The 27,018-nt window shown below is 39.8% G+C and overlaps 1 protein-coding gene across 2 annotated transcripts in view; it reads left to right on the top strand.

Annotated features, from left to right (window-relative positions):
* COPG2 (COPI coat complex subunit gamma 2) overlaps positions 1-27,018 on the top strand; it is a 115,970-nt gene that overhangs the window by 43,592 nt on the left and 45,360 nt on the right. For both annotated transcript variants that reach the window (XM_047095359.1, XM_047095360.1), the window contains 11 exons: positions 10,770-10,903; positions 11,453-11,520; positions 14,035-14,223; positions 18,093-18,188; positions 18,505-18,748; positions 21,507-21,582; positions 22,412-22,515; positions 23,021-23,146; positions 24,386-24,448; positions 24,896-25,035; positions 25,708-25,879. In XM_047095359.1, coding sequence (XP_046951315.1) covers positions 10,770-10,903; positions 11,453-11,520; positions 14,035-14,223; positions 18,093-18,188; positions 18,505-18,748; positions 21,507-21,582; positions 22,412-22,515; positions 23,021-23,146; positions 24,386-24,448; positions 24,896-25,035; positions 25,708-25,879 — 1,412 coding nt within the window. The remainder of the gene's footprint in view (positions 1-10,769; positions 10,904-11,452; positions 11,521-14,034; positions 14,224-18,092; positions 18,189-18,504; positions 18,749-21,506; positions 21,583-22,411; positions 22,516-23,020; positions 23,147-24,385; positions 24,449-24,895; positions 25,036-25,707; positions 25,880-27,018) is intronic.

Genomic DNA, 27,018 nt, shown 5'->3' with positions numbered 1-27,018 from the left:
GCCTTTCACAAAAGACACGCCTAAACAGAAGGACAAGGAAACACTTAAAATCTATCAAAAAATACATGCTTGATATATACGAACACTAATTGCTGCTTAGCAATAGTAATACAAGCCAGAATAGGAATCAGGATTTAGAGCATTAAAAAGGACAAAGTGGGATTTTGTATTATGACAAAAGAAATGATCTAAAAAATGATGTAACAGGAATGAACTTGTATGTACAGTGGACCCTTGAACACGGGTTTGAACTGCGTCGTCCAGTTACACATGGATTTTTTTTTCCCGATAAATACAGTACAGTACATAACTGTATTTTTCTTCTGATTTTTTTTTAAGTGTATTAATTTATTTTGAGAGAGAGCAAGCAGGGGAAGGTCAGAGAGAGAGGGAGAGGGAGGGAGGGAGGGAGGGAGCGAGAGAGAGAGAGAGAGAGAGAGAGAGAGAGAGAATCCCAAGTAGGCTCCGCAGTGTTAGTGCAGAGCCCAACAAGAGGCTCGAACTCAAGAACCGAGTCCGGAGATCATGACCTGAACTGAAATCAATGTCCGACACTTAGCTGACTGAGCCACTCAGGCGCTCCTTCCTTCTGCTTTTCTTAACGTTTTCTTTTCTCTAGCTTTATTGTAAGCATACAATATACAACGCATCTAATCTGTAAAATATGTGCTAATTGACTATGACTTGTTGCTATGGCTTCCAGTTAATAGTAGGCTATTAGTAGTTAAGCTTTGGGGGGAGTCCAAAGTTCCACATGAATTTTCGACTGCTTAGTGGTTCAGTGCCCCTCATCCCTGCACTGCTGCAGTACAGTTAAGTACTAAGTATTAACTGTACTTAATAACATTGCTTCAAAATATGTGCAGCACCATCTTAAAGAAATACAAGAAATTAAGTTCGGGAGACTGTAAACACTTCTCTCTCAGACACTGACAAATCATACTCTAAAAAGGTAAGACTGTAGTTGATCTGTAGATCACTGATAACAAAACTGACCTCATATTTAGAACCCTATATTCAAGAGAGAATTTAAAATTTTTAAAATTGAGAAACCTACATCTAGAGAATTGCATAAGACTCATAGTCGTATTCTGTACATTGTATCCAATTATGTAGAACACCCAGGTAACTGGCCCTATGTGTTAGGTAGTTGCATGTTTCTGGTATCCCAGAAATGTGATATACATCCTTCTTGATCATACCCACCCCCGGTAGAAATCACTATTCTGATATTTACGGTAGTAATTGCTTGGCTCTTTCTTTAGATTTTTACCCCGCGTATGCATTCATAAACAGTAAGGTTTCATTTTGAACATTATGTCAATAGAATCATGCTATAGTTTCTATCTTTTTTTTTTTTCCACTCAGTATTTCTGTCTAAGATTTACCCTTGTTTCTACTGGAGGTCTGGTTCATTTTAATTGTATATTTCCTTGACTGAATCCTTCCAGGCTTATTTATATTCATTCTTCTGTTAGTGGGCATTTGGGTTGTTTTCGGTTTTGAGCACTTACTAATGAAATGGCAGCAAACAGCATTCCTGTACCTACACCACACCTCCTCATTACCATAGCTTTCTCTCTTTATATGTAAGCATTTATTTCTGTAGGGTATGTCTCTAGGGATGGAATTGGTAGATCATTGTTGGACTGTTTTTCAAAGTGATTGTACCAATTTACATTCTAGCCAGGCAGGTGAGATTTCCTGAGGCCAAGACTTGATGTCAAATTTTAAATTAATCAGAGGGGTGTATTAGATCTTCTTTATTGAGATATAACTCAGATACCGTAAAATTCACTTTTTTTTTTTTTTAAATTTTTTTTTCAACGTTTATTTATTTTTGCAACAGAGAGAGACAGAGCATGAACGGGGGAGGGGCAGAGAGAGAGGGAGACACAGAATCGGAAACAGGCTCCAGGCTCTGAGCCATCAGCCCAGAGCCCGACGTGGGGCTCGAACTCACGGACCGCGAGATCGTGACCTGGCTGAAGTCGGACGCTTAACCGACTGCGCCACCCAGGCGCCCCGTCACTTTTTTAAAAGTGTATAATTCAGTGGTCTTTTTTTTTCTTTTTCAGTTTATTTATTTATTTTGAGAGAGAGAGCAAGCATGTGTAGGGGAGGGGCAGACAAAGAGAATCCCAAGCAGTCTCCACACTGCCAGCACGGAGGCCGACATGGGGCTCGAACTCACAAATCAGGAGGTTGTGACTTGAGCCGAAATCAAGAGTCGGATGCTTAACGGACTGAGCCACCCAGGTGCTCCTGATTCAGTGGTCTTTAGTATATTCACAAAGTTATCTACCCACCACCACTGAAACCAGAACGTTTTCATCACTTGAAAAAGAAACCCCCAACCCACTATCAGTCACTCCCTATTCTCCCCTCCTCTCAGCCCCTGGAAAGCAATCTGCTTCCTGTCCCTCTGGATTTGCCTGTTCTAGACACTTAATATAAATGGGATCATGCAATATGTGGTCTTTTGTCTCTGGTTTCTTTCACTTTAACAGTAACGTTTTCAAGGTTCATCTATATTATACAAATATCATACTTGATTTTTATGGCTGAATGATATTCCATTGAGAGGCTATCCCATATTTTTATTTACCCATTTATTTGTTGGTGGACATATGGGTTGTTTCCACTTTCCAGCTTTTATGTATAATGCTACTATGAACAGTCATGCGTAATTTTTTGTGTGAATATGTTTTTCCATTCTCTTGGGCCTAGGAATAGAGTTGCTGTGTCATAACGTAACTCTGTGTTTAACTTTCTGAGGGGAACTGCCAAACTCTTTTCCAAAATGGGTGCATCATTTTACATTTTTGCCCACCATGCACGAAGGTTCCAATGTCTCCACATCCCCACCGATACTCGTTATTGTCTTTGTTGTTATGTATCTCATAGTAGGTGTGATGAACTGTATTTCATTGTGGTTATTTTTTTCCATTGAAAAAATTTTATTGAAAAAAAATTGTACAAATAAGTTCTTGGCTTGACAGTAACAAAAGCTGCATTTCATTAATGACTAATAGTGTTGAGTATCTTTTCATGTGCTTATTGGGCATTTGTATGTCTTCTTTGAAGAAAGGTTCAGTCATATCCTTTACTCATTTTAAAAATTGGGTTATTTGTCTTTTATTGAGTTGTAATCATTAACCAAATACATTTTGGATACCAGATCTTTATTAGATACATAATTTGCAAAGATTTCCTCCCATTCTGTGGGCTTTTTAGTTTCCTGGTTGTGTCCTTTGAAGTACCGAAGTTTTAAATTTTGATGAAGCCCAATTTGTCTAGTTTTTGGTGTTTTTTTTTTGGTTGTTTGTGCTTCCGGTATTGTACTAAAGGAAACCATTGTCCAATCCAGGGTCATGAAGATTTATACCTGTGCAGTCTTCTAAGAGTTTTATAATTTTACCTTTTACATTTAGGTCTTTGGTACATTTTGAGGTATCTTGGTATATAGTGTGAGGTAGGGGTCCAGTTTCATTCTTTTGCATGTGGGTATCTGGTTGAAATAGGAGTTTGCAGTTGTCTAAGCACTGCTTGGTGAAAGATTCTTTTTCCATTGCATTGCCTTGGCATCCTCGTCAAGTCATAGTGGTTTTAATTTGTAATTCCCTAATTACTGATGAGTTTGGGAAACGTTTTCTATGTTTATTAACCATTTGAATATCCTTTCTATTGAAATACCCAGTTTTTTATTGGGTTATCTGCCTTATTCGTACTGATTTCTAGGAGTTCTTTTTTGGTTGTGTATGTTGCAAATAGCTTTTCCCACTCAGGTTTGTCTGTTGTCTCTCTCCTGGTGTCTTAATGAACAGAACTTCTTTAATGTAGTCACATTGATCAATCTTTGACTTTTGGAATACTGTTTTTGGTGTCTTGCTGAAGACATCTTCTACCCCAAGGTCTCAAATATATTTTCTATATTTTTTATAAGCATTATCTCTTAAGATAAAGATAAACTTAACATAAACTTTTTCAAAGGTCTATTTATTTATTGGAGAGAGAGCGAGAGAGCAAGAGAGAGAGAGCGAGCCTGAGCGTAAGTATGAGCTCTCGAGGGAGGAGCAGAGGGAGAGGGAGAAAGAATCCCAAGCCAGCTCCTAATTGTCAGTGCAGATCTCAATGCGGACTCAAACTCAGGAACCACGGGATCATGACCTGAGCCAAAACCAAGCTGGACGCTTAACCGACTGAGCCACCCAGGCACCCTGCATTATAGTTTTAGCTTTCATGTTTTAGGTCTATAAACTACTTGGAATTGTTTTTTGGATATGGTATGAGGTAGCAATTTAACTCCCCAGCCGTGGCTACTGAGTAGTCCTGGTACCATTTGTTGAAATACCTGTTCGTATCCACTACCCACCCCTCACTTGTTAATTCTCAGAATTACCGTGGAAGTTCTTTTTGATTTTGTATGTATCCTGGCATAGATGCCATTTTAAAAACTTACAATTTCTCACTATAAACTTCCCACTCAGTTCTGCTTTCTTGCACGTATTCGTTGTCTCTTATTTTCTAATTTTCATTTTGATTTCCTCTTTGAGCCATTGGTTGTTCAAGAGTGTGTGGTTTACTTTCTATGTATTTGTGAATGTGCCAGTTTTCCTTTTGTTATTGATTTCTAGTCTCTTTTTTTAAGTTTATTTAATTTATTTTGAGAGAGCGTGTGCATGTGCACCCTCGCACGAAGGGTGGGAAAGGGTGGGCAAAGAGGGGAGAGAGAGAGAGAGAGAGAGAGAGAGAGAGCGAGCATGTACGAGAGATTATCCCAAGCAGGTTCCGTGCTGTCAGCGCAAAGCCCAGCTCAAGGCTCAATCTCATAAACAGTGAGATCCTGACCTGAGCTGAGATCAAGAGACGGGCGCTTAACCGACTGAGCCACCCCGGTGTCCCGATTTCTCGTTTTATTTCATTGTGATGAGAAAAGATACTTGGTATGATTTTAATCTTCTTAACCTTGTGAAGACTTGTTTTGTGACCTAACAGGTGATCAATCCTGGAGAATGTTCTTTGTGCTCTTGGGAAGAATGTGTATCCTGCTGCCATTGGGTAGAATGTTCTGTGTATGTCAGGTCCATTTGGTCTGTAACGTTATTCCAATCCACTTGATTTTCTCTCTGGATGTTGTATCCATTATTGAAAATAGAGTCTTGAAGTGTTTTACTATTATTGTATTGCTGTGTTTCCCATCAGATATGTCAATGTTTGCTTTATATATTTAGGTTTTTGAAAACTGTTTTGACTGTTTGGTCCTTGCGTTTCTGTATAAATTTTAGGAACAGCTTTGAATGTCTGCAACAAAAGACTGCCAGCATTTTGGTAGGGATTACGTTGAATAGAACAATAGACCTACTTTGAATAAATCATTTTGGGAGAATTGCCATCTTGATATTGAGTCTTCCAGTCCATGATCAGAGACTGCTTCTGAAATTACTTAGATTTCTCAGCAGGCTTTTGTAGTTTGCGGTGGGAAGGTCTTGCACTGTTTTATTAAATGCATTTCTAAGTATTTTATTCTTTTTTTTTTTTTTTACTTTTTTTTTTTTTTTACGTTTATTTATTTTTGAGACATAGAGAGACAGAGCATGAACGGGGGAGGGTCAGAGAGAGAGGAAGACACAGAATCTGAAACAGACTCCAGGCTCTAAGCTGTCAGCACAGAGCCCGACGCGGGGCTTGAACTCACGGAGTGTGAGATCATGACCTGAGCCGAAGTCGGTCGCCCAACCGACTGAGCCACCCAGGCACCCCTCTAAGTATTTTATTCTTTTCGATGTTATTATGAATGGAATTATTAATTTCATTTTGGATTATTGTTGTCGATATATAGAAATACAGTTGATTTTTGCAGGTTCATCTTGTATCCTGTAGCCTTGCTATGGTCATTTATTAGTTGTATTTGTGTGTGTGTGCGTGTGTGTGTGTGTGCGTGTGTGTGTGTTATTCCTTGGGATTCTCTGTGTTCAGGATCATGTCATCTGTGAACAGATAGTTTTACTTCTTCCTTTCCAAACTGGATGTCTTTAATTTCTTTTTTTGCCTGATTTTACTGTCTTGAACTTTCACTAAAATGTTGAGTAGAGGTGGTGAAAGTAGATGTCCTTGTCTTGTCCCTGAATATGAGGGGAAAGCTCTAGGCCTGATGTGCATGTTTTGAAGGTGCCCTTTATCAGATGGAAGACATTTCCTTTAGTCTCTAGGTTTTTGAGAATATTTATCATCGAATGGGTGTTAGATTTCGTCAGTTGCTTTTCTGCATTTATTAAGATATTGTGGTTTCTGTCCTTTATATTATTAATTTGGTATATAACATAAATCGGTGTTCTGTTGTTAAACTGATTTTGCATTCATGGAATAAATGCTACTTGATTATTGTGCATTGTTGTATGTATTGATTATTCTTTTATATATTGCTTGATTCAGTTTGGTCATTTTTGGTAAGGAGTTTTGTGTCTATGACAGAAATGCTGGGCTGTAGTTTTCTTGTGAACATTTGTTAGGCTTCTTCATAGGTAATCCGGGCATCACAGCATTAGCTGGGAAGTCGTGCACCTTCATTTATTTCCTGGGAGAGTTTCTGGAAGATTGGTATTATTTCTTGAACTATTTGATAGAAGTAACCAGTGACGTCACTGGGACCTGTGCTTTTCTTTGAGGGAAGGTTTTAAATAACTCCTAGACCTATTTAGATTGTGCATTTCTTCATGAGCCAATTTTAGTAGTTTGGCATTTTGGGGGACAAAGTCCTAGAAATGCCATATAGTTGTTTGTAATATCCCCTTATCATCATTTAAGTTTCCTTAGGGTCAGTAGTGTTGTTCCTTTCTTCGTTCCTTATTTTCATAATTTGTGTTTTTTGTTTTCTTTTTTTCTTGATTAGTCTAGCTAAAGATTTGTCAATTTTGTTGATCTTTTTAAAGAACTAACTTTGGGTTTTATTGATTTTCTTTATTATTATTATTTTTTTTTTTTCTGCATTCTAGTCTGTTGATCTCTGTTCTGATTTTATTTCCTTTCTTTTGCTTGCTGTCGGGTTGATTCACTCTTGTTTTTCTAATTTCTTAATTGTGGAAGCTTTGGTTATGGATTCGGGACTTTTCTTCTTTGGTATTGGTGTTTAAAACTCTAAATTTCCCTCCCAGCATTGCTTTAGCTACATCTCATAAATTTTCATGTGTCTTTGTTTTCATTCAGTTTAAAATATTTTTCCATTTTCCATATGATTTATTGAATCTGAATGTGTGACTCTTGTGGACAGCATATAATTGGATCTTGCTTTTTTATCCTGTCTGGCCATTTCTATTTTTTTGGTTGGGATAATTAGACTATTTACATTTAATATAATTATTAATAGAGTTGGATTTACTTTTGCCATTGTGCTGATTGTTCTATGTCTCCTGTCTTTTTCTGTTTCTCTCCTCTTTGACTACCTTGTTTTGTGTTAAATATTTTCAGTGTATCATTTTAATGTCTCTGTCAGTATTTTAACTTTTTTTCCAGTTTTTTCTTAGCTGTTACTCTAGGGATTAGAACATGCATTTTACTTTACCACAGACTGCTTCAGATTAATACTAATTTAATTTTAGTAAAATACAGAATCTTTTCTCCAATATAGTTTCATTCTCTCTGGGCTCCTATTTGCTATAATTGCCATATATGTGGCATGTGTGTGTTATAAATCCAGCAATATTCAGTTGATCCTTGAACAATGTGGGGAGTAGGGGAGCCAGCCCTCCATCGAGTTAAAAATCTGCATATAATTTTTGACTTCTCCAAAATTTAACTTCTAATAGTCTACTGTTGACCAGAAGCCTTACTGATACCATAAACCACGTATTTTGTGTTATATGTATTAAATGCTATATTCTTATAATAAAGTAGGCTAGAGAAAAGAAAATGTCATTAAGAAAATTATAAGGAAGAGAAAATATATTTGCAGTACTCTATCATAAAAAGTCTGCATATAAGTTGATCCATGTAGTTCAAACCTGTGTTGTTCAAGGGTCAACTGTAGGGTTATAATTATTGCTTTATACCATTTCATGTCCTTTAAAGTAGTGAAGAAGAGAAATGAAAAAAAGTTGTCTATAGACTCTTTGATATCAACTCACATAATTATCATGTCTAGTGCTCTTTTTTTCTCCTTGATTATTCACATCACTGTTCGGTGTAAATCTTTAAGCATAAAGGACTTCCTTTAGGATGTTTTTTTTTTTTTTTGTAAATCTGTCGGCAGTGCTTTCTTTCAGTCATTGCTTCTCTGGGAATATCCTTATTTAGCCTTTGTTTTTTGGAGGATAGTTTTGCTGGATATAGAATTCTTGTTTTTATATTTCAGCACTTTGAATATGGCATTCTATGCCCTATCTCTTCCCTTGTTTCAGGTGAAAAGTTAGCCATTGATTGTATTGATGATCCCTTTTGAAGCATGATGCAGTAGTTTTTACCTTGCTGCTGTCAAGATTTTCTCTTTGTCTTCTGCTTTCAGTGGATTGACTATGGTGTGTCACTGTGTGGATCTTTTTCTTTTTATTCTGCTTGGGATTTGTTGAGCTACTCAAGTGCATAGATTAATGCTGTTCATCTAATTTGGGCAGTTTTGTTAATCATTTCTTCATATATTCCTTTTGCCCTTTTGTCTCTCTATTTTCCTTCTGGGCCTCCTATTATGCAAATGGTCGTTCATACACTGGGTCATATTCCATAGATTTCCAAAGCTCTGCTCTTTTTTTTTTTTTTCATTCTTTTTTCTTTCTTAGCTGGATTATCTGATTTCTTTCTACTTCCTTCAGGTTTACTGATTTCTTTCTACTGCCAGTGCAAATCAGCCGTTGAATTGCAGATTTTTCATTCATTATTGTACTTTCCAAATCCAGAATTTCTATTTGGCTTTTTAAAAGAAAACAAAACAAGTAAACCAAAACTCATTTCTCTTTATCGATATTCTCTCTTTGGTGAGGTATGATTGTCATGTCTTTAATTCTCTTTCATTCTTTAGACATGATTTCCTTTGTTTCTTTGAACGTGTTTATATTTATTGACAAAATCTTTGCCCAATAATTCCAATACCTGGGCTTCCTCAAGAATAATCGGTACGGGGGCGCCTGGGTGGCGCAGTCGGTTAAGCGTCCGACTTCAGCCAGGTCACGATCTCACGGTCTGTGAGTTCGAGCCCCGCGTCAGGCTCTGGGCTGATGGCTCGGAGCCTGGAGCCTGTTTCCGATTCTGTGTCTCCCTCTCTCTCTGCCCCTCCCCCGTTCATGCTCTGTCTCTCTCTGTCCCAAAAATAAAAATAAACGTTGAAAAAAAAAAAAATTAAAAAAAAAAAAAAGAATAATCGGTATGGACTGGTTTTCTCCCCTACATGTGGGGCATACTTTACTATTTCTTTAACATGTGTCATCACTTTTTGTCAAAAATTAGATATTTTATGTATTGTGGTAACTCTGTAAATCACATTTCTCTCTTCTCCATCCTCAGAGGTTGTTATTATTGCTGTTTGTTGTTGTTTGTTCAGTGACTTTCCTGGACTAATTCTGCAGTCTTACTCTTTGTCATGTACAGGTACTGAAGTCTGCTTGATTAGCTAAGTCATCAGATAACAATTTAACAGATTTTCTTTTTTCTTTTTAATGTTTATTTTTGAGAGAGAGAGCATGTGTGTGTATGCACAAGCATGGGAAGGTCAGAGAGAGAGGGGGACAGAGGATACAAAGTGGGTTCTGTGCTGACAGCAGAGAGCCTGACGTGGGGCTCGAACTCACGAACCATGAGATCATGTCCTGAGCTGAAGTCAGATGCTTAATCGACTGAGCCACCCAGGAGCTCCTTGACAGATTTCCTTAAATGATTTAAGCCAACATATCTCCAAATCTTTTTCCAAAGTGGGCACTTTGTGTGTTGGGGCATGCCTTCCATGCCCTGGCAGTTTACAACTCTGCCTTAGCCTTCACTTCCTACTTGCGTAGAACCTCAAAGTCAAGGGATTAGGGCTTGTCTGGCCTTTCCTGGGCATTTGCACAGTCTTGTACATGTGCATGGCCTTCTGGATCCCCAGGAATATGTCAGATATTGCCAAGGCCTCTTGTGGAGATCTCATTTCTCAGATTTTCCTTTTAAGGTTTTCAGCCACCCTCTTGTTTGTCCCGAGTGGCATCATTGTCTCTGGCAACTGCAGTAATAAACAGTGGCCACTGATTTTTTGGGACAAACTTGCTGAGGATAGGGCTTTCCTCACTGAATGAACTCTGAGTCAGATGAAATGAAGATCAGCTCCATGAATGAAGCTTTTCTAGGGAGCACGAGTCAGGTCAAATAGTGATATTTCCCTGGGGACTGGGCTTTTGATGGAGCTCCAAACCCATCTGTCTCCTCTGGTGGCTGCTAGGCTGCTGGCTTTCATAGCTACTACAGTTCTGAGGCTGCTGATTTCCAAGGCTTCCATGAAATTGGACAGAGGGAATAGAAATAGAGCAAAGGAGAACACCAGAAAGCTTGTTGTTCTTATGAAGATGTAACTTTTCTTGAGTAAATGTTGCTAGCATTGTTGCAAGCCTTTGGCTAATTTCTAGAGTGCTGAGCAAGTTAATTTTGGAACCTTATGCCAGTGTTCTCTTTGCTTTTATGGAGGAATGTATTTTCAGGGGTCCTCCACCCATAATTCCGAAAGTGTTCCTCAATCTCCCTGTGTTTTTAACTTCGATGCTTATTGCACCTGTTCTTTTTGATATCTGATCATGCCCTGTATTTATTGTCAGCCATGAAAGCCCACTGTTCGATTTCATCGAGAGCTGCTTGCGAAATAAACATGAAATGGTTATTTATGAAGCTGCGTCAGCCATCATCCATCTTCCTAACTGTACTGCAAGGGAGTTGGCACCTGCTGTTTCAGGTCAGTTGTATGTTCCCTACCCGGCTGTTGTTTACATTAGTGTGTTTTTGTTTTAAGTCCCACGGGTCTGCAGGAGAGGTGGTAAGAATGATTTTTGAACCTTAGCTCTCTCTATATGCCTTTGCATTCTGCTAGGTGGGTCATTTATTTTTGTTGTTCTTTACTTAATTGGCGCTTTTTTTTCTGAAGTTACTATTTCCCTGTGTGAAACATTAAAAAATTTTACTTAGAAGACAGGTAACACTCATACCTTCAGTTCTTGCCTTGAGTTCTCCTTCATGGTTAAAAAAGTCCATTTGCTCTTATAGCTATAAGTATTCCACAGATTCCAATATTCATGGATATATTAATTCTTACAGATAAATAAACTTTGTTTCCTATATTTAAACTTTTATAGCTCAAGAAGTGCTTTTTCTATTTTTGATGACGTGTTTCTCATATGAGGTACTGATGCTGCGATCTAATCTCCTTATGCATATTTTGAATATGATTCTTCATGTACTTTATGATGAAATGAGATATATTCATGGTGATCTGTATTTCCCCTAGTTCTTCAGCTTTTCTGTAGCTCTCCTAAGCCAGCGTTGAGATATGCAGCTGTGAGGACCTTGAACAAGGTAGGTCCTCTTGCCAACTATTGACTTGTATCCATGTTTGACTGAGAAACATTCATGTGAGGCATTTGGCTTTCTCTCAAGGTTAGTAGGCATGATTTATGGACTTCACTTCTAGAGCACCTTCCTTGTATTTGTGGCTTTAGGTATGGCCATTTTTGCTATTCAACTAAAGACTAATAATTCATTTCTGACTGCTGAGCACTCTGTAGCTGAAAACCACATTGTCCAATATGATGGCCATTGGCCATGAGTGGCCATTTCCATTTAAATTAATCAAAATGAAATAAAATTAAAAATTCAGCCCCTCAGTCACTCTAGTCACACTTCATGTGCTCAATAGTGACATGGTTAGTGACCCTCATATTGGACAGTGCAAAAATAAAGAACGTTTCTATTGCTGTAGAAATTTCTCTGGGACAATGCTGGTGTAACACAATGTGACTCACATACGTAATTTTAAATTTTATACTGACCACATTAAAACATTTTTCAAGATGAGATTAATTTTATTTTTTTTATTTTAAAAATTTTTAATGTTTATTTTTGAGAGAGACAGAGCATGAGCGAGAAAGGGACAGAGAGAGAGACACACACACACACACACAGAATCCAAAGCAGGCTCCAGGCTCTGAGCTGTCAGCACAGAGCCCCACGTGGGGCTCGAACTCACAAACTGTGAGATCATGACCTGGGCTGACGTCAGACGCTTAAGCTTAACCGATTGAGCCACCCAGGTGCCCTGTCAAGATGAAATGAATGGTAATAATACATTTAATTTACCCTAATATATGTAAAATGTCATATCAACATGTAATCATTATAAAATTATTAAAGATCTATTTTGTCTTATATTTTTTCATATTAAATGTTTAATATCCAGTGTATATTTTATATTTAGAGCATATCTTAATGTGGACTAGCCACATTTCAAATGCTTATTAGTCACATTTGGCTATTGGCTACCATATTGGACAGCATAGTTCTACAGGATATAACTTAGAAACACAGAATAAGTAACCATAAATGAAAGTTTAAGGTAGTAGAAGACTTGTCATCAGGTAGTGTGTGATCAGTTATAAATTAATTGTATGAACAACTGGAGGAGAGAGAAGCCACGGAAGAAACTTGGTAGGACGGCCATGGAAGAACCCTGTATAGAATAACAATTCAAGATTTTTTTTTTTTTAAGTTTTTATTTGAGAGAGAGCGAGAGAGCATAAGCAGAGGAGGGGCAGAGAGAGAGAGGGAGAGAGAGAATCCCAAGCAGGCTCCACACTGTCAGCACAGAGCCCGACGCGGGGCTCGAACCCATGAAACCACGAGATCATGACCTGAACTGAAACTGAGAGTCGGACGCTTAACCGACAGAGCCACCCAGGTGTCCCAATAGAGAATAACAATTAGAGTTATATTTTAAAGAGTTGACATAGGTCCACATTCTTTTATCTGTAATATTAGGGCCAGATGTGTCTCAGAATTCAGTATTGTGTGAGTTTTAGGAAGGTGATATGGTTCTATCTCTTACATACCCCACTGAACCTCGAGCAATACCCTGCCATTAGACACATTAATATTTCTGTGGTATATATATGACTGTCCTCTTAAATTATTATTTAACTAGTTTTACATTAGTTTGGGTCGGATTTTCCTGTTAAAATGAATTTCGATGCCAATGCTCTGCTGAGTTTTCAAATTTTTTAAATTGTGGGTAATGGATTCTATACCAGTATTGAGATAGCCAGAGGGGTGAACAATTTTGACAGAAGCAAAGAAGCCAGATGATAGACATGTTGTGATGAGCATGAACAAACCAATTTGGCTGGAGTTTGCTTAAAGACAGAAATGTTTTCTAAGTGATAAGCCATTAACACTCTTTGAGCAGTATTTACCACACTAGGTGCTATTCTCCGAGATCCTTACATCTAGTAGAATAGACATCCACGTACACATGCACTATAAAGAAAAACAGGCCAAGTGTAATAAAACACGGACTACGATATTGTTATAAAGGTTATAGAAACCTAGGAAGAGAAAATGCTGTTATACACTATGACTCTGGCAGTTAATCATTTACCAAATGCTATTTCATACCATATTGATTGGAAGTGTTCTTCTTGAAACAATTACTTTGGACCTATATTGTCCCATTTAGATTAAAAAAAAATTTTTTTTAATGTTTATTTATTTTTGAGAGAGACAGAGACAGAATGTGAGTGGGTTAGGGGCAGAGAGAGCGGGAGACACAGAATCCGAAGCAGGCTCCAGGCTCTGAGCTGTCAGCACAAGAGCCCGACACAGGGCTCGAACTCATGAGCTGTGAGATCATGACCTGAGCCGAAGTCGGATGCTCAACCAACTGAGCCACCCAGGCGCCCCCCCCGCCGACCCCCATTTAGATTTTTAAAAGTCACTTACCTTAATTAAAATTTCTATTTTTTTCTTTCATTGTTTTTTAAAGTTCCGGTCTTCAGCAATAGTAGTTTGCTTAATTTATTTTTCTTGCCCTTCCACAAGGTGGCAATGAAGCACCCCTCTGCTGTTACTGCCTGCAATCTGGACTTAGAAAACTTGATCACGGACTCAAACAGAAGCATTGCTACCCTGGCCATTACTACACTCCTCAAAACAGGGAGTGAGAGCAGTGTGGACAGGCTCATGAAACAGATATCTTCTTTTGTGTCTGAAATCTCAGATGAGTTCAAGGTAAAAGTTTAAATATGATTGTTTTCTCCCAGTCTCGGGCTTGCCTATTTCTTTTCTTAACAGTGTCTTATTATTATTATTTTTTTAATGCTTATTTATTTTTGAGACAGAGAGAGACAGCACATGAGCGGGGGAGGGGCAGAGAGAGACACACACACAGAATCTGAAGCAGGCTCCAGGCTCTGAGCTGTCAGCACAGAGCCCGATGCGAGGCTCAAACTCACAAACCGTGAGATCATGACCTGAGCCGAAGTTGGACGCTTAACCGACTCATCCATCCAGGCGCCCCTTCACAGTGTCTTTGGATGAGCAAAAGTGTTAAATTTTTCTGAAGTCTAATTTATTAATCTTTTTCTTTTACTGTTATTGTTTCGTCTACTTCCAAGCCTTAAAGATACTTTCTTGTTTTTTAAATGTTTTATGGTTTCAGCTTTTACATTTTGGCCTATGATCCAATTTGAATTAATATTTATGTATTGCATGTGATAAGTTCAGGTTTTTTTCCATACTAATATCTAGTCATTCCAACATAATTTGTTGAAAAGAATTCTCTTTCCCCATTGGAATGCTTTGACATCTTTGTCTGAAAAGCAGATAATTATATAATTGTAGGTATATATCTGGGCTCCTTAGAATATTCTGTTGATCTCTTTGTCAATCCTGTGTCATTACCAAACTGTATTGATTAATGTAGCTTTATGGTACCTCTTTAAGTGTCAAGTAGTATGTTCTTTCAATTTGCCCTTTTTTAATATTATAGGTCCTTGACATTTCCATATAAAATTTAGAGCTGGCTTATAATTTGTATAAAACAAAGTCAGTTAGGATTATGATTGGGGTTATGTTGAATCTATAAATAAATATTGGGAGAACTGACATCATAACCATATTCTTCCAGTTCATGAATATGGTATACCTCTGCCTTTATATAGGTCTTCTTTAATGTCTCTGAGTAATGTTTATTACCAATTACTCTATTGGTCTTGCTCATCTTTTGCTAAATTATAAATATTTTATGCTTTTTTTCTATTAAAATTTGTTTTATTGTTTGTTAGTAGTATATAAAAATACTTTCTTTTCTCATAACTTGGTATTCTTTCTGATACTGAAACCTTATTGGTTCTAGTAGTTGTTATGCATTCCTTAGGGTTGTCTATATAAATAATCATGTTATCTGTGAATAGAGACCGTTTTACTTCTTCATTTCCAATCTAAAAGCCTTCCCTTTCTTTTTGTTCTTGCCTAATTAAAAGGACTAGGACTTCCACTACAGTGTTGAATAGAACTGGTGAGAATGTGTCAGAGATGATCAAAAGAACAATAAAATAAATTTCAGTTAAAAGAATTAAAGTAGAAAGGTGTTATTATTTCTTTCTTATTTAATTCTCAGCCAAGAAGTATAACTGGCTCTATTTACTCCCTTCTAGTATATATCTAGACTTTAAAAAAAACAAATGTAGCCTGTATATTCAGGTGGACATTTTGAATCCTGGGGAACCTTGGGAGATTATGACGGTCATTTTGTAGTACAGCTTACTGAATGAGCCTCCTGTGCTTAGACATTTAGGTTTCAGTCTTTTGCAATTACAAATAACTGCAGTGGATAACCTTGTGCGTATGTTTTCTCAAAATGTTGGAGGTGCATCTCGGGGTCACTTCCTAGAAGGTCACATGCTAGGTTGAAGGGTAAATCGACAGGCAGTTTTGTACAGAATGCTAAATTGCACCAGCAATGTAATAGAGTGCCAGTTTCCCCATAGTCTCACCAGTAGAGTGGCTTGTATTTTGAAGTTTTGCCAACCTGATGGGTGAGAGAATGTATCTCAGTGTAGTTTTAATGAGTTTCTCTTCTTAAGAAGGAAGGTAAACATCTTTTTACATTTTTGAAGATCATTTAATAGCTCTTTTTGAATATTGTTTGCTCATCTCTTTTCTCCATCTTCTTCTATAGGAAGTTTGGTCTTTTATTTCCTCAGTTATTCCAGGTTTTTTATATAGTAGGGATATTAGCTCTTTATCTGTGAAATGTGATATTTTCTCCCCGTTTGTCATTTGTCTTTTGACTTTTCTTCTGATGTCTTTCATATTTTATTTATGCGAAAGTTCGTTCCCTTTATGTAGTCAGATTTGTCCATCTTGTTGCATTTGACTTTTGGGGAATAGTTAGAAAGCTTTTCCCTTCAGATTATAGACTCTGATTGGGTGAATAAGGATTCACCTATGATTTCTTCTAGTGTATATATAGTTTCATGTTTTACATTTAAATCTCTCATCCATTGGATTTTGTTATTACATACGGTATGAGAAATGGATCTAATCTTATCCTTTTTCAATGATTATTTCGTTGCTCTCCCTGCCTCCAAATTTTATTTAAAAGACAGGTCTTTGCCCCAGTGGTTTGAGACACCCCCTTTATCATATACGAAGTTTCCATATGTACGTGGGTCTATCTTTGGGCTTTCTGTTCTGTTTTGTTGTTCATTTAGTCATACATCAGTACCACACACTATTTTAAATATATGAGCTTTATAGGAAGGATTAATACCCCCTCTTTGGTTTTTTTCTCTAGCTATTCTTACGTGTTTATTTTTCCTTGTGAATTTTAGTACTAACTTGTCTAGCTTCATGAAAAATCTCATTGACATTTTTACTGGGATCACATTGACTTTGTAAGTTAACGTAGGGGAGAACAGATATCATCTTGATGTTGTTGAGACATCCTATCCGAGAACAAGGGATATCTTTTAATTTGTTCAAGCGTACTGTTGTGCCTTATTAATACTTTATAGTATGTTTATGTTAGTTTTGAATGTTCTTAAAATGCTTTTCTGATATTGTCTGTTGTTGCTATTATACACGTTTGTATCCATTAGATCTCATTAGTTACGCATGTACACGTTCCCTTTGTATAGTTCAAGATCTCTTCCAGCCTTAGAGATAATAGCTTCTCCCTCTAAAACTAAAGGACAGGGGAGCCTAGTTGGCTCAGTTGGTTAAGGGTCCGACTTCAGCTTAGGTCATGATCTCATGGTTCATGGGTTCAAGCCCTATGTCAGGCTCTGTGCTGACAGCTCAGAGCCTGTACCCTGCATCAGATTCTGTGTCTCCCTCTCTCTCTGCCCCTCTCCCACTCATGCTCTCTCTCGCTCGCTCTCTCTGTCTCAAAAATAAATAAACATTAAAAAAAAACAACTGGGTTGCTTGGGTGGCTCAGTCAGTTAAGCGTCTGACTTCGGCTCAGGTCATGATCTCACGGTTCGTGGGTTTGAGCCCTCCCCCCACAGAAGAAGCGTTCTTCTGTAATGAGAGCTACCGTAGCCCTTTTCGCATTGCCCTCTGGGAATTGGGGCCGAGGATACTGCCCCCAGATGCTGATGCTCTAACTACTGCCATTGCTGTGAGTATTTAGCCGCCCATCTCTGATCCAGGAGTCCCGTGTTTTCTCTCCCAGCAATCCGTGAAATTGCAGACTAACGTGTTAGCTTGCAAGCAGGGTAAAATTTCACACCCTACTTACTTCTCGACACTGGTCTTTAGAGTTAAGTTGTGGTAACATTTTCCTAGAAACCATTTTGTGAACTAGTTCCTCAGTAACTCTTTCTTCTACGGAAATCGGTCTGTTTACGCTTTTTCTCTTCACTGTTGACTTTAAAATTTTTCTGGGCTTATGTGCTTGGAGCAAGGGGATGGGGTCTCTGGAAAATCGTTGCTTCTTTTCCTTTGAGCCCTCCTGCCCGATCCTTCACGGAGAAGCCTTAATGCCATTTGAGGTAACTACAGCCCCTTCTTAGCTTGCAGCGAGTAAGAGGCAAAGTATGCCTCGTAGCTAAAGCTGTAGAGACGAACATCCTTTCTGTGTTTTTCTACAGGTGGTGGTTGTACAGGCAATCAGTGCTCTCTGCCAGAAATACCCTCGAAAGCACAGCGTCATGATGACTTTCCTCTCCAACATGCTCCGAGATGATGTAGGTAGACAAGACACATTCTCATCATAGAAAGTTGCTCTCTCAAATTCTTACCGATTCCCATGAGATCCCCTCCGTCGTATTTAAAACAGCTTTATCCTCTCCGCATGCCTCCGAAATAGTGTGCTTAATTCTGGTTGCCGTCTCTCATCACTAAACATGCTGTTGTTTTAGCACTGGGAGCCCAGACACTTTTGTTTCTTTCAGAAGGGAAAGGAAAGGAAATTTGAATATGATAAGCTTGAGCCTCGGAGTTAGAAGCATTTCTTCAAAAAGCGTCCTCCTCCGAATGAATGGCAGTTTTCTCTTTTGCCAGGGAGGCTTCGAATATAAGCGAGCCATCGTGGACTGCATAATCAGCATTGTGGAAGAGAACCCCGAGGGTAAAGAAGCCGGTCTAGCCCACCTTTGTGAATTCATCGAGGACTGTGAGCACACTGTTCTGGCCACTAAGATTCTACACTTGTTGGGCAAAGAGGGCCCCAGAACGCCCGTCCCCTCCAAGTATATCCGCTTTATCTTTAATAGGGTCGTACTGGAGAACGAGGCTGTCAGAGCTGGTGAGTCATTGGAACGTTGGTACCGACGGGACTCCTAATCCTCTGAAATGCTTATTAACTCAGGGGGGGGTGGTGATGAAATTGGAAAATGAAGTTGCAAGGTCTGAGTGAGGGTGGGGGCTTGGGACCTACTTGGGCCAGATAACGCAGCTCTTGGTTGGCGCTCGGTTTCCATCCGGATTTCTGCTGCTGGTTAGAGACAGATAACTCTTGACTTTCAGTATGATAGGAATGCTGTGATGGCATCAGGTGGTTTTTTTCAGACTTAGAGCCATTAGTATGAAGTGTGTGTGTGTGTGTGTGTGTATTTTTAAGTGACACTTTCAAGAGATCTTAGGACATTTTTTTTTTTACTTCCTCCTCTCTAATCATTCCTTCCCCTGAGCATATGAACAGGTGAAAAGCTCTCCTATTAAAAATATAAACTGGGGCACCTGCGTGGCTCAGTCGGTTAAGCACCCGACTTCAGCTCAGGTCATGATCTCGCGGTTCGTGAGTTTGAGCCCCTCGTCGGGCTCTGCGCTGACAGCTCAGAGCCTGGAGTCTGCTTTGGATTCTGTGTCTCCTTCTCTGTCTCTGTCCCTCTCCCGCTTGTTCTTGTTCTCTCTCCCTCAAAAAATGAATAAATATTCAAGAAAATTTATAAAAATATATATATAAACCTTCCTCTGATGCACTGTTTCTTACTAGGTATTGACTATACCTCCCCTGTCAGGTAAACTTGAAGCAGCCGTTACTAACTGCCTCCGTGAATTTATTCCCCATTTTTTCTTCAACACACGATAAACTGGCTCTCTCCCTTAAAAGCCCTCCGAAGCTAATTTTTAAAATTACCGATAAGCTAGTTGGAAAATCAAGTTCTCACCTTTGTTCACGACCTTCGGCCTGAATGAGTGGCTGAACACATCTTGAAACTCTCCGCTCGGTGTCCACGAGAGCCCGTGACTTCCGTCCCTCCCCGGTCTGATTTGTAAGGCTTCTCTTTCGTTCCTTAAAATGCTCGTTTCCCTTGGGGGTCTGTCTTACCAACTTAAAAATACACCCTCAAAAAATACACACTTGAGAATACACACACTTCGTACTAATGGCTATAACGCTGTCTTTTGCGGGGGTCCTTTTCCGAGCTCCACCGCTGTGCCGTGGCATTGCGGTCCCGGGTCTCTTTCCTGAACTTGTATGCCCCTGTCTAAGGCACTTCAGATGCAACCCAAATGGAAGTCCTCACCTTTACCATCCACTCAGCCGTGAAGACGGAAGCGTATTCTGCCATTTTAGAAGCCCCATCGGCTCCCTGACAAAGTCACGTCAACTCCGCCGCCTTAGCGTTTCTGCATTCTCTCTTTTCTGTTTCCCCAAGGGCTGGTGTAGGCCCTCCTCCATTTCAGATGCCCGCCTAGTCCGACCGCATGGTAGTCTCGCAGGGGTCCAGTCTGTTCTCCACACTTGGCTTCCAAAATGGCCTTGGCACACAGAGTCTGCTTACGAACAGCCAGTTTGTAATGCGCCCTGTTACAAGTACGCAGGTGTGCCCCGTATTCGATGTCCGGTCCTAAGAAGCGTGAGGCTCTAGCATACCTGTTTCGTCGTGTCACTGCCTCCCCCTGCCTTGGATTTGTTCTCTCTGCCTGTGGCGCTCCTTCCCCGCCCTTTCCCTCCGGCTAACTTGACTTGTCCCCTCAAGTTTTAGCACAGGTAGCAAGCGTCCATCCTTGGGTCACTTCTCCAGCAGTTCTGATTTAGGCTCCTCTCTCTCTCTCCTCACGTAGCATCCTGGATGTAGTTCTGCCGTGGACTTTACCACGTTGTCATTGTCTCTTTACTTACCTGTCTTCTCCACTAGAGTCCAACTCCCTGAGATCAGGGACTGTGTCTTTTCTCTTTCTACCCCCGGCACCACTCCCGACAAAAGTTAGGTAAGCAATAAATCTTTTCCTGAATGGAGTGAATTTAATAGTAGAGTTGCTTTTTATGCTTGGGGCTGGTTGGTTGTGTTAGAGCTTAATTACGTCACTGTGGTATACAGGGGGCTGTGGTCAGAGTGGAGGAAGGCCTATTTTTATATATATATACGTATATATACGTATATACACATACGTATATGTATACATACGTATATACACATACGTATATGTATACATACGTATATACACATACGTATATGTATACATACGTATATACACATACGTATATGTATACATACGTATATACACATACGTATATGTATACGTATACATACGTATATACACATACGTATATGTATACGTATACATACGTATATACACATACGTATATGTATACGTATACATACGTATATACACATACGTATATGTATACGTATACATACGTATATGTATATGTATACATACGTATATATACATACATATTTATGTATATATGTATACATACACATATATATACATATACATGTATATGCATATATATACACATATACGTGTATATATATATATATACACACACACACACACACACACACACACACACATGATTCTTTTTTTCTCAGTGCATAGAGAATTTTCCTATCCATAGCTGTCTTGGGCCTGCAGATTTCTAGTCAGGCTTAAATGGGTCAAAGAGATAAAATCAAGAAATACACAAATTAAGAGAGTTTATTCCCACTGAACACGGGGAAGCTTCTTTTTTTGGTTTTTGTTTTGTTTTTCGTTTTTTGAATAATTACTGCGCAACCCTGAGAAACCAATACAGTATTTATGTTGTTCTGTTTTATGCTTCATTGTAGCTGCTGTGAGTGCTTTGGCTAAATTTGGGGCTCAAAATGAGAATCTTCTCCCAAGCATCCTTGTCCTCTTACAAAGGTAAGTATGTCTTTTTTTTTTTTTTTTTTTTTTAAGGACGCCATATGACTGAACAGACAATGCTTCATTGTACCATATCAAATGTTTCGTACAGCCTAAGAGTAGAACTGATGGAATAAGTCAGGGGCGAATGGCATTTTTGTTATCTTTCTAGTAATTGTGTGTGCACACGTAGATTTGATTTTGACTTTCTCCCGTGGAGTTTGAGGAAGTGACTTAAATATATGTGCCTCAATTTGCAGAATAGGGGCCAACTTCAAAGTGATTCACTACGGAGAGTTGAAAAATCAGCTTTTCGTGGTTTCCATGGTTCCCTACTTGATGAGGAAAAGATCTGCTTTAGCAAATACTCTGTGATTACATCTTATAATTGAAGCAGAAAAATTATAAGCTAAAGGCTGGCCGGTTGAAATAAAACAAATTGCCATTTGAGTAGTCACAGTGGCTGGATTCTGAATCCTTTTTAGTATCCTTAGAAAGCATAATGGTCCCATCTCTTAATGATGAAGAAGTCTGAGTCTTTACCAGGGTCATGTGGCTGCATATTCAAGACTAGACTCCAACCTGCTATCTCATGTTTTTGTATTCTTCCTAATCATTTTAACGCCTGCTTACGTAGTGCTTCTGGTTCATAAAGACCCTATTTCTTTACCAGTTCAGGACAGTCTCCCAAATTTATGGAGATTGTAGGATCCACTGTTGGCTGTTGAGCTCTTTTCCAAAGGTAGTGTCAGATAGCCTGCTCTGTGTCGTTCGGGTATGGTGGGAAAGAAAGCTCTCGGAAAATTTGAGGGTGCTGTGACAGGCCTCTTCTGTGTCCCCTGGACAGGTGTATGATGGATACTGATGATGAGGTTCGGGACAGAGCTACTTTCTATCTGAATGTGCTGCAGCAGAGGCAGATGTCGCTGAATGCTACCTACATCTTCAACGGTCAGTGAGAGCCAGGAATGGAGACAAATACGTTTTTGGTCCCCAAATGGCATCTTGGAAGCATTATCTTGTGATCTGCATTAAGAGCCGACTTCACTAGGCACATGCTTGTCGTGTGTCTTTGCACGCGCTTCCGTTTCTAGGGGAACCGAAAGTACGTAAGGGCCCGGAGAGCACTGCTTGTTGCTGGTTCTCCTTGAACTTCCTCTGGATTGGCTCTACCTTTTCCCTCTATGTTACGGTTGTTCCCACGTGGCTAAGCTGCTTTCTTTCCTGGAAGGTACTTCTAACTTGTTGGATATCTTGATGCTCTGCTCCCATGCTTCCTTGGGCAAAATTAGAAGGCAGTCTTATAAGACAGCTTCGTTTTTAACCATTTAAGTTATAAAGTCTGTGGCTTAATCCTTCTCTTTCTTCAGAAAGCTTAGATAAATACTACACATGTGGGCCTGTCTGGATCCTAGGATTGGCAAGGAGTTAGAATGCTGAGATTTCTCTTTTGTAGGCCTCACTGTCTCTGTGCCGGGGATGGAGAAAGCCTTACACCAGTACACGTTGGAGCCTTCAGACAAGCCCTTTGACATGAAATCCATTCCTCTTGCTATAGCTCCTGTCTTTGAACAGAAAGCAGGTAACGGGAACACTTTACTGTTAGTTTTCCTATGTGTGAGTGATTTTGCACCAGTGAAATATGCTGTTAGTATATTTTCGCAAAGACTTCTTTGATTTGTTTAATCGTCGCTCCTGAATCTTATGGAACTAACATGGATTTTTTTTTTTTAATGTTTATTTATTTAGAGAGCAGGGAGGGGCAGAGAGAGAGGGAAACAGAGAATCCCAAGGAGGCTCTGCACTGTCAGCACAGAGTCCCGACGTGGGGTTTGAACCCACGAACTAACTGTGAGATCATGACCTGAGCCAAAATCAAGAATTGGAGGCCTAACCGACTGAGCCACCCAGGCGCCCCTGGGTGTGTTTTTTATTTTTTATTATTATTTTTTTAATCTTTATTTTTGAGAGAGAGACAGAGGCGTGAGTGGGGGAGGGGCAGAGAGGGAGGGAGACAGAATCGGAAGCAGGCTCCAGGCTCCGAGCTGTCAGCACAGAGCCCGACGCGGGGCCCGAACCCACGAACCGCGAGATCGTGACCTGAGCCGAAGTCGGACGTCCAACCGACTGAGCCACCCAGGTGCCCCGGATGTATTTTTTTAATTAGGGTTTTTAAAAGTTTTTTCCTGGTTTTCTCATAGAGTATGAAACATGACCCAGATTGAGTTTTTTCTTCTCTCGCTGCTAAGTGTTCCCGCGTGTGAAGTTCGTGGTCACTGCGTGTCTCAGGGCAGTGACTATGCTGCCAGCTGCCGTTTTTATTTTCTGAGATTGGGAAATTCTTAATTTTGCTACCGGAGGCTTGTTGTGAAAGAATGTATGGCACAAGCTCATAAAAAATATTCCCAAAGAATATCTCACTTTAAAACTCAAAAAAGAAAAGAGTTTAGTGGCTCGAGGTGAGGAGGAGAGAGATCTTCTAACCTTCCACATTCTCAGTTTTTCTATTAGGACACAACTCATCTTTCTGTCTCGGTCATGAGGTCTGTTGTGTAAATTGCGCCTTTTAGTAGTTTGGTTTTTTTTGGACATGCTGGTCCCTTTAAAGCAAATTCTGGATTTTTAGGGCCACTGATTATCTCACAAACTACATTCACTAAATACATTTCAATATGAGCATCTCTCTGAAAAGGGGGACAGAGAACCGACTGGTATAATTTAGGGAATAGCTCCTTGTACATCCGCTAGAAGTTTCTGTCTGCGTTTTTTAGCTTGACGGTGGGCGGGAGGCTCACTTGACTGTTCACATCTGTCTTTGCAGAAATCACACTCGTGGCTACCAAGCCAGAGAAGCTGGCTCCTTCCAGGCAAGACATCTTCCAAGGTATGATGACTTAATGGGTAGAAGTAATAGTCTCGCACCCCAGGCACGGTAAATAGAATGAAGTCCACTACTTTTATTCAAGTTGATTAATTCTCAGCCCTGGAAACCTTTGTGCGAATCATTTATCGTCATGAGTGGCGGCTACCTGGAATCCCTGGGACTTTTCAATTTCCAACTGCTAAGTCACTAACTGGGAGGGTTGTTCTTACGAGGTGTCTTGGTTAATGGGGAACTCAAATTTTACAATACTAGGAATTTATTTGTTTTTCTTCGTAGTAATTCAATAGATAAACTCTCATAAAAGATGACTTCACTAACGCTCGGGGACATTCTAGTAGAGCCTTCCAACTGTTAGTGAAGCAGCGGCAACTTAAAACATTTGAGGCACCCAGAGGCATGTCTTTTCCTCTGTGACTTTCTTTTTTTTTTTCTTTTTTTCCTTGAAAGAACAATTGGCCGCCGTTCCCGAGTTTATGAACCTAGGACCCTTGTTCAAGTCTTCTGAGCCTGTTCAACTTACAGAAGCAGAGACAGAATATTTTGTTCGTTGTATCAAGCACATGTTTACCGATCACATCGTGTTCCAGGTGAGAGAAGGGCTATCCCGGCTCCCGCCCCGGCTCCGTGTGCTTTAGAGATGAGTATCGACTCCCCTTTGGTGTATGATTCTAGTTTATGATTATGATTTTACTGAGCAGTAACTTGGCCTCATTTCTGGGGTTTTTTTTCCTGACTCAGCTGTAGAAATGCCTTCGTATGATGGTTAAACTTTATTTATTTTTTATTTTTTTTATTTTTTTATTTTTTATTTTTTATTTATTTTTTATTTTTTTCAATCTCAAAATCAATGACGGTTAAACTTTAAAAGGACATAAAACCGAGATGTCTGAAGTAGCTGGCACAACATCAAGTATATAACCTATTAAAAAATAACCCTCATTTAACATCAGGGTAAATTAAGTGGCTTGTTCCAAGAACTTGGATTTCAGTTTGCTTCTTAGCTGTCAGACGTCTACCGTCTTGTTCCGTAGACCGCAGTCTCAGGAAGAAGCAAAAAAACTGATGAATAATACAAACAAAAAGAACTCAAGGCTGTTGTGTTGCCTCGAGAGAAGTCTTAGGAGGGGACCTGCAGGACAGTGTAGACAGGAAAGGGACAGTGGGTCCCAGAACAGAGTTGTGGATTATGGGTGGGAAGGAACAACTTGCTGGAAATCAGTTCTCCTCCACCATAGCTTTTCCGTCTGCTCACTTTCCAGTTTGAATGCACCAATACTCTCAATGACCAGCTGCTGGAGAAAGTGACAGTGCAGGTGGAACCATCAGATTCCTACGAAGTGCTGTGCTGCGTCCCAGCCCCCAGCCTCCCTTATAACCAACCAGGAATATGTTACACTCTTGTTCGTTTGCCTGATGATGATTCGACAGCAGGTACTAACCCACAGAAGGGAGGAGATAAGGTTCAGAACGCAGGGCAACTTGAGCTCTTAAACGTCTGGGCAGATGTTTGGGGGTCAGGAATATGGTTCTCTTCCAGAATTACATGCAATGACAATGATGGTATATTTATATTGATAAAATTAACTCCTGCAGAAATACCAATTTTATGACCAGGTCTCTAAGTAATACTTGCGGGACGTTTAAACTGAACGTATACGGCGGTGGCTCCGAAAGGAACCCGTGCTTTCTGTTGTAACAGTGTGACCACGAATGAGGGTTCGTGTACCTGGTGTCTCCTGTGAAGGATCGTAGCCTACTTCTCAAGATTTTTTTCGGGGGCCTCCTAAGGACTTTGTATTCAGTAGCTCCATGGCATTTTAAGATCATCGTTTCTGGGGGTCCTACACCACAAGTCTGAGAGTAGGACTCATCCTGACGAGTGGCTTAGCCAGCCTCTGTATCTCCACATTTGGGAAGGGCACTGGAAGTCTCTCCTTGGCCCATATGCGCTCTTGAGGGAGGGGTGGGGAGACCTCTGAAGGAGAGCCAACGGCTAGGGCCAACAGGATGTACAAAGTTGGGGTTTGAGGTCTTGTGACCGACCTCTCTGAATGAATGTCAAGTATTTATTGCACTTGATTTTCTTTTCCCGTTTTCCCACCTGAGCTCTTCTCGGATTCACTCCGACACTGTTACCCAGTTTTTACAGAAATAAGCACACCTATCGCATTGATGTTTTCAACAATTTTTATTACTAGTACAGGAAAAAACAATTTTTACTACCAGTACACGAAAAAACAATTTTTACTACCGGTACAGGAAAAAAACAGAAGTTAACAAAATTAACAAATACTGGGGAAGTTACAGAGTTACAAGAAATCGTAAAAGTACTAGTAAATAGTTATCCCTGGTCATCATTCAGTTCCGTCTGGGGCTTAACCTGCCTTCTCTTAGCCCCTCTCCCAACTCCCTTTTCAGATGTTGGTTCTGGGAGCCCCTGCCCAATCTCCTCTGCGTCGGACGATAGACCAGGCTACTCACTCTAGCACGAGGTAGATTCAAGTTGGCACCGTTGCTGGGTCTGAATCCCAGGTGGTTCCCTCTGGCCCTAGTCGGACCTACACTTCTAT

The sequence above is a fragment of the Lynx rufus genome, unplaced genomic scaffold (assembly GCF_022079265.1).
Source record: "Lynx rufus isolate CCGP_SWC_20201006 ecotype Redwood Valley unplaced genomic scaffold, mLynRuf1.p SCAF_4, whole genome shotgun sequence".
NCBI classification, from domain to species: domain Eukaryota; kingdom Metazoa; phylum Chordata; class Mammalia; order Carnivora; family Felidae; genus Lynx; species Lynx rufus.
This window is presented reverse-complemented; position numbering and strand designations above follow the sequence as displayed.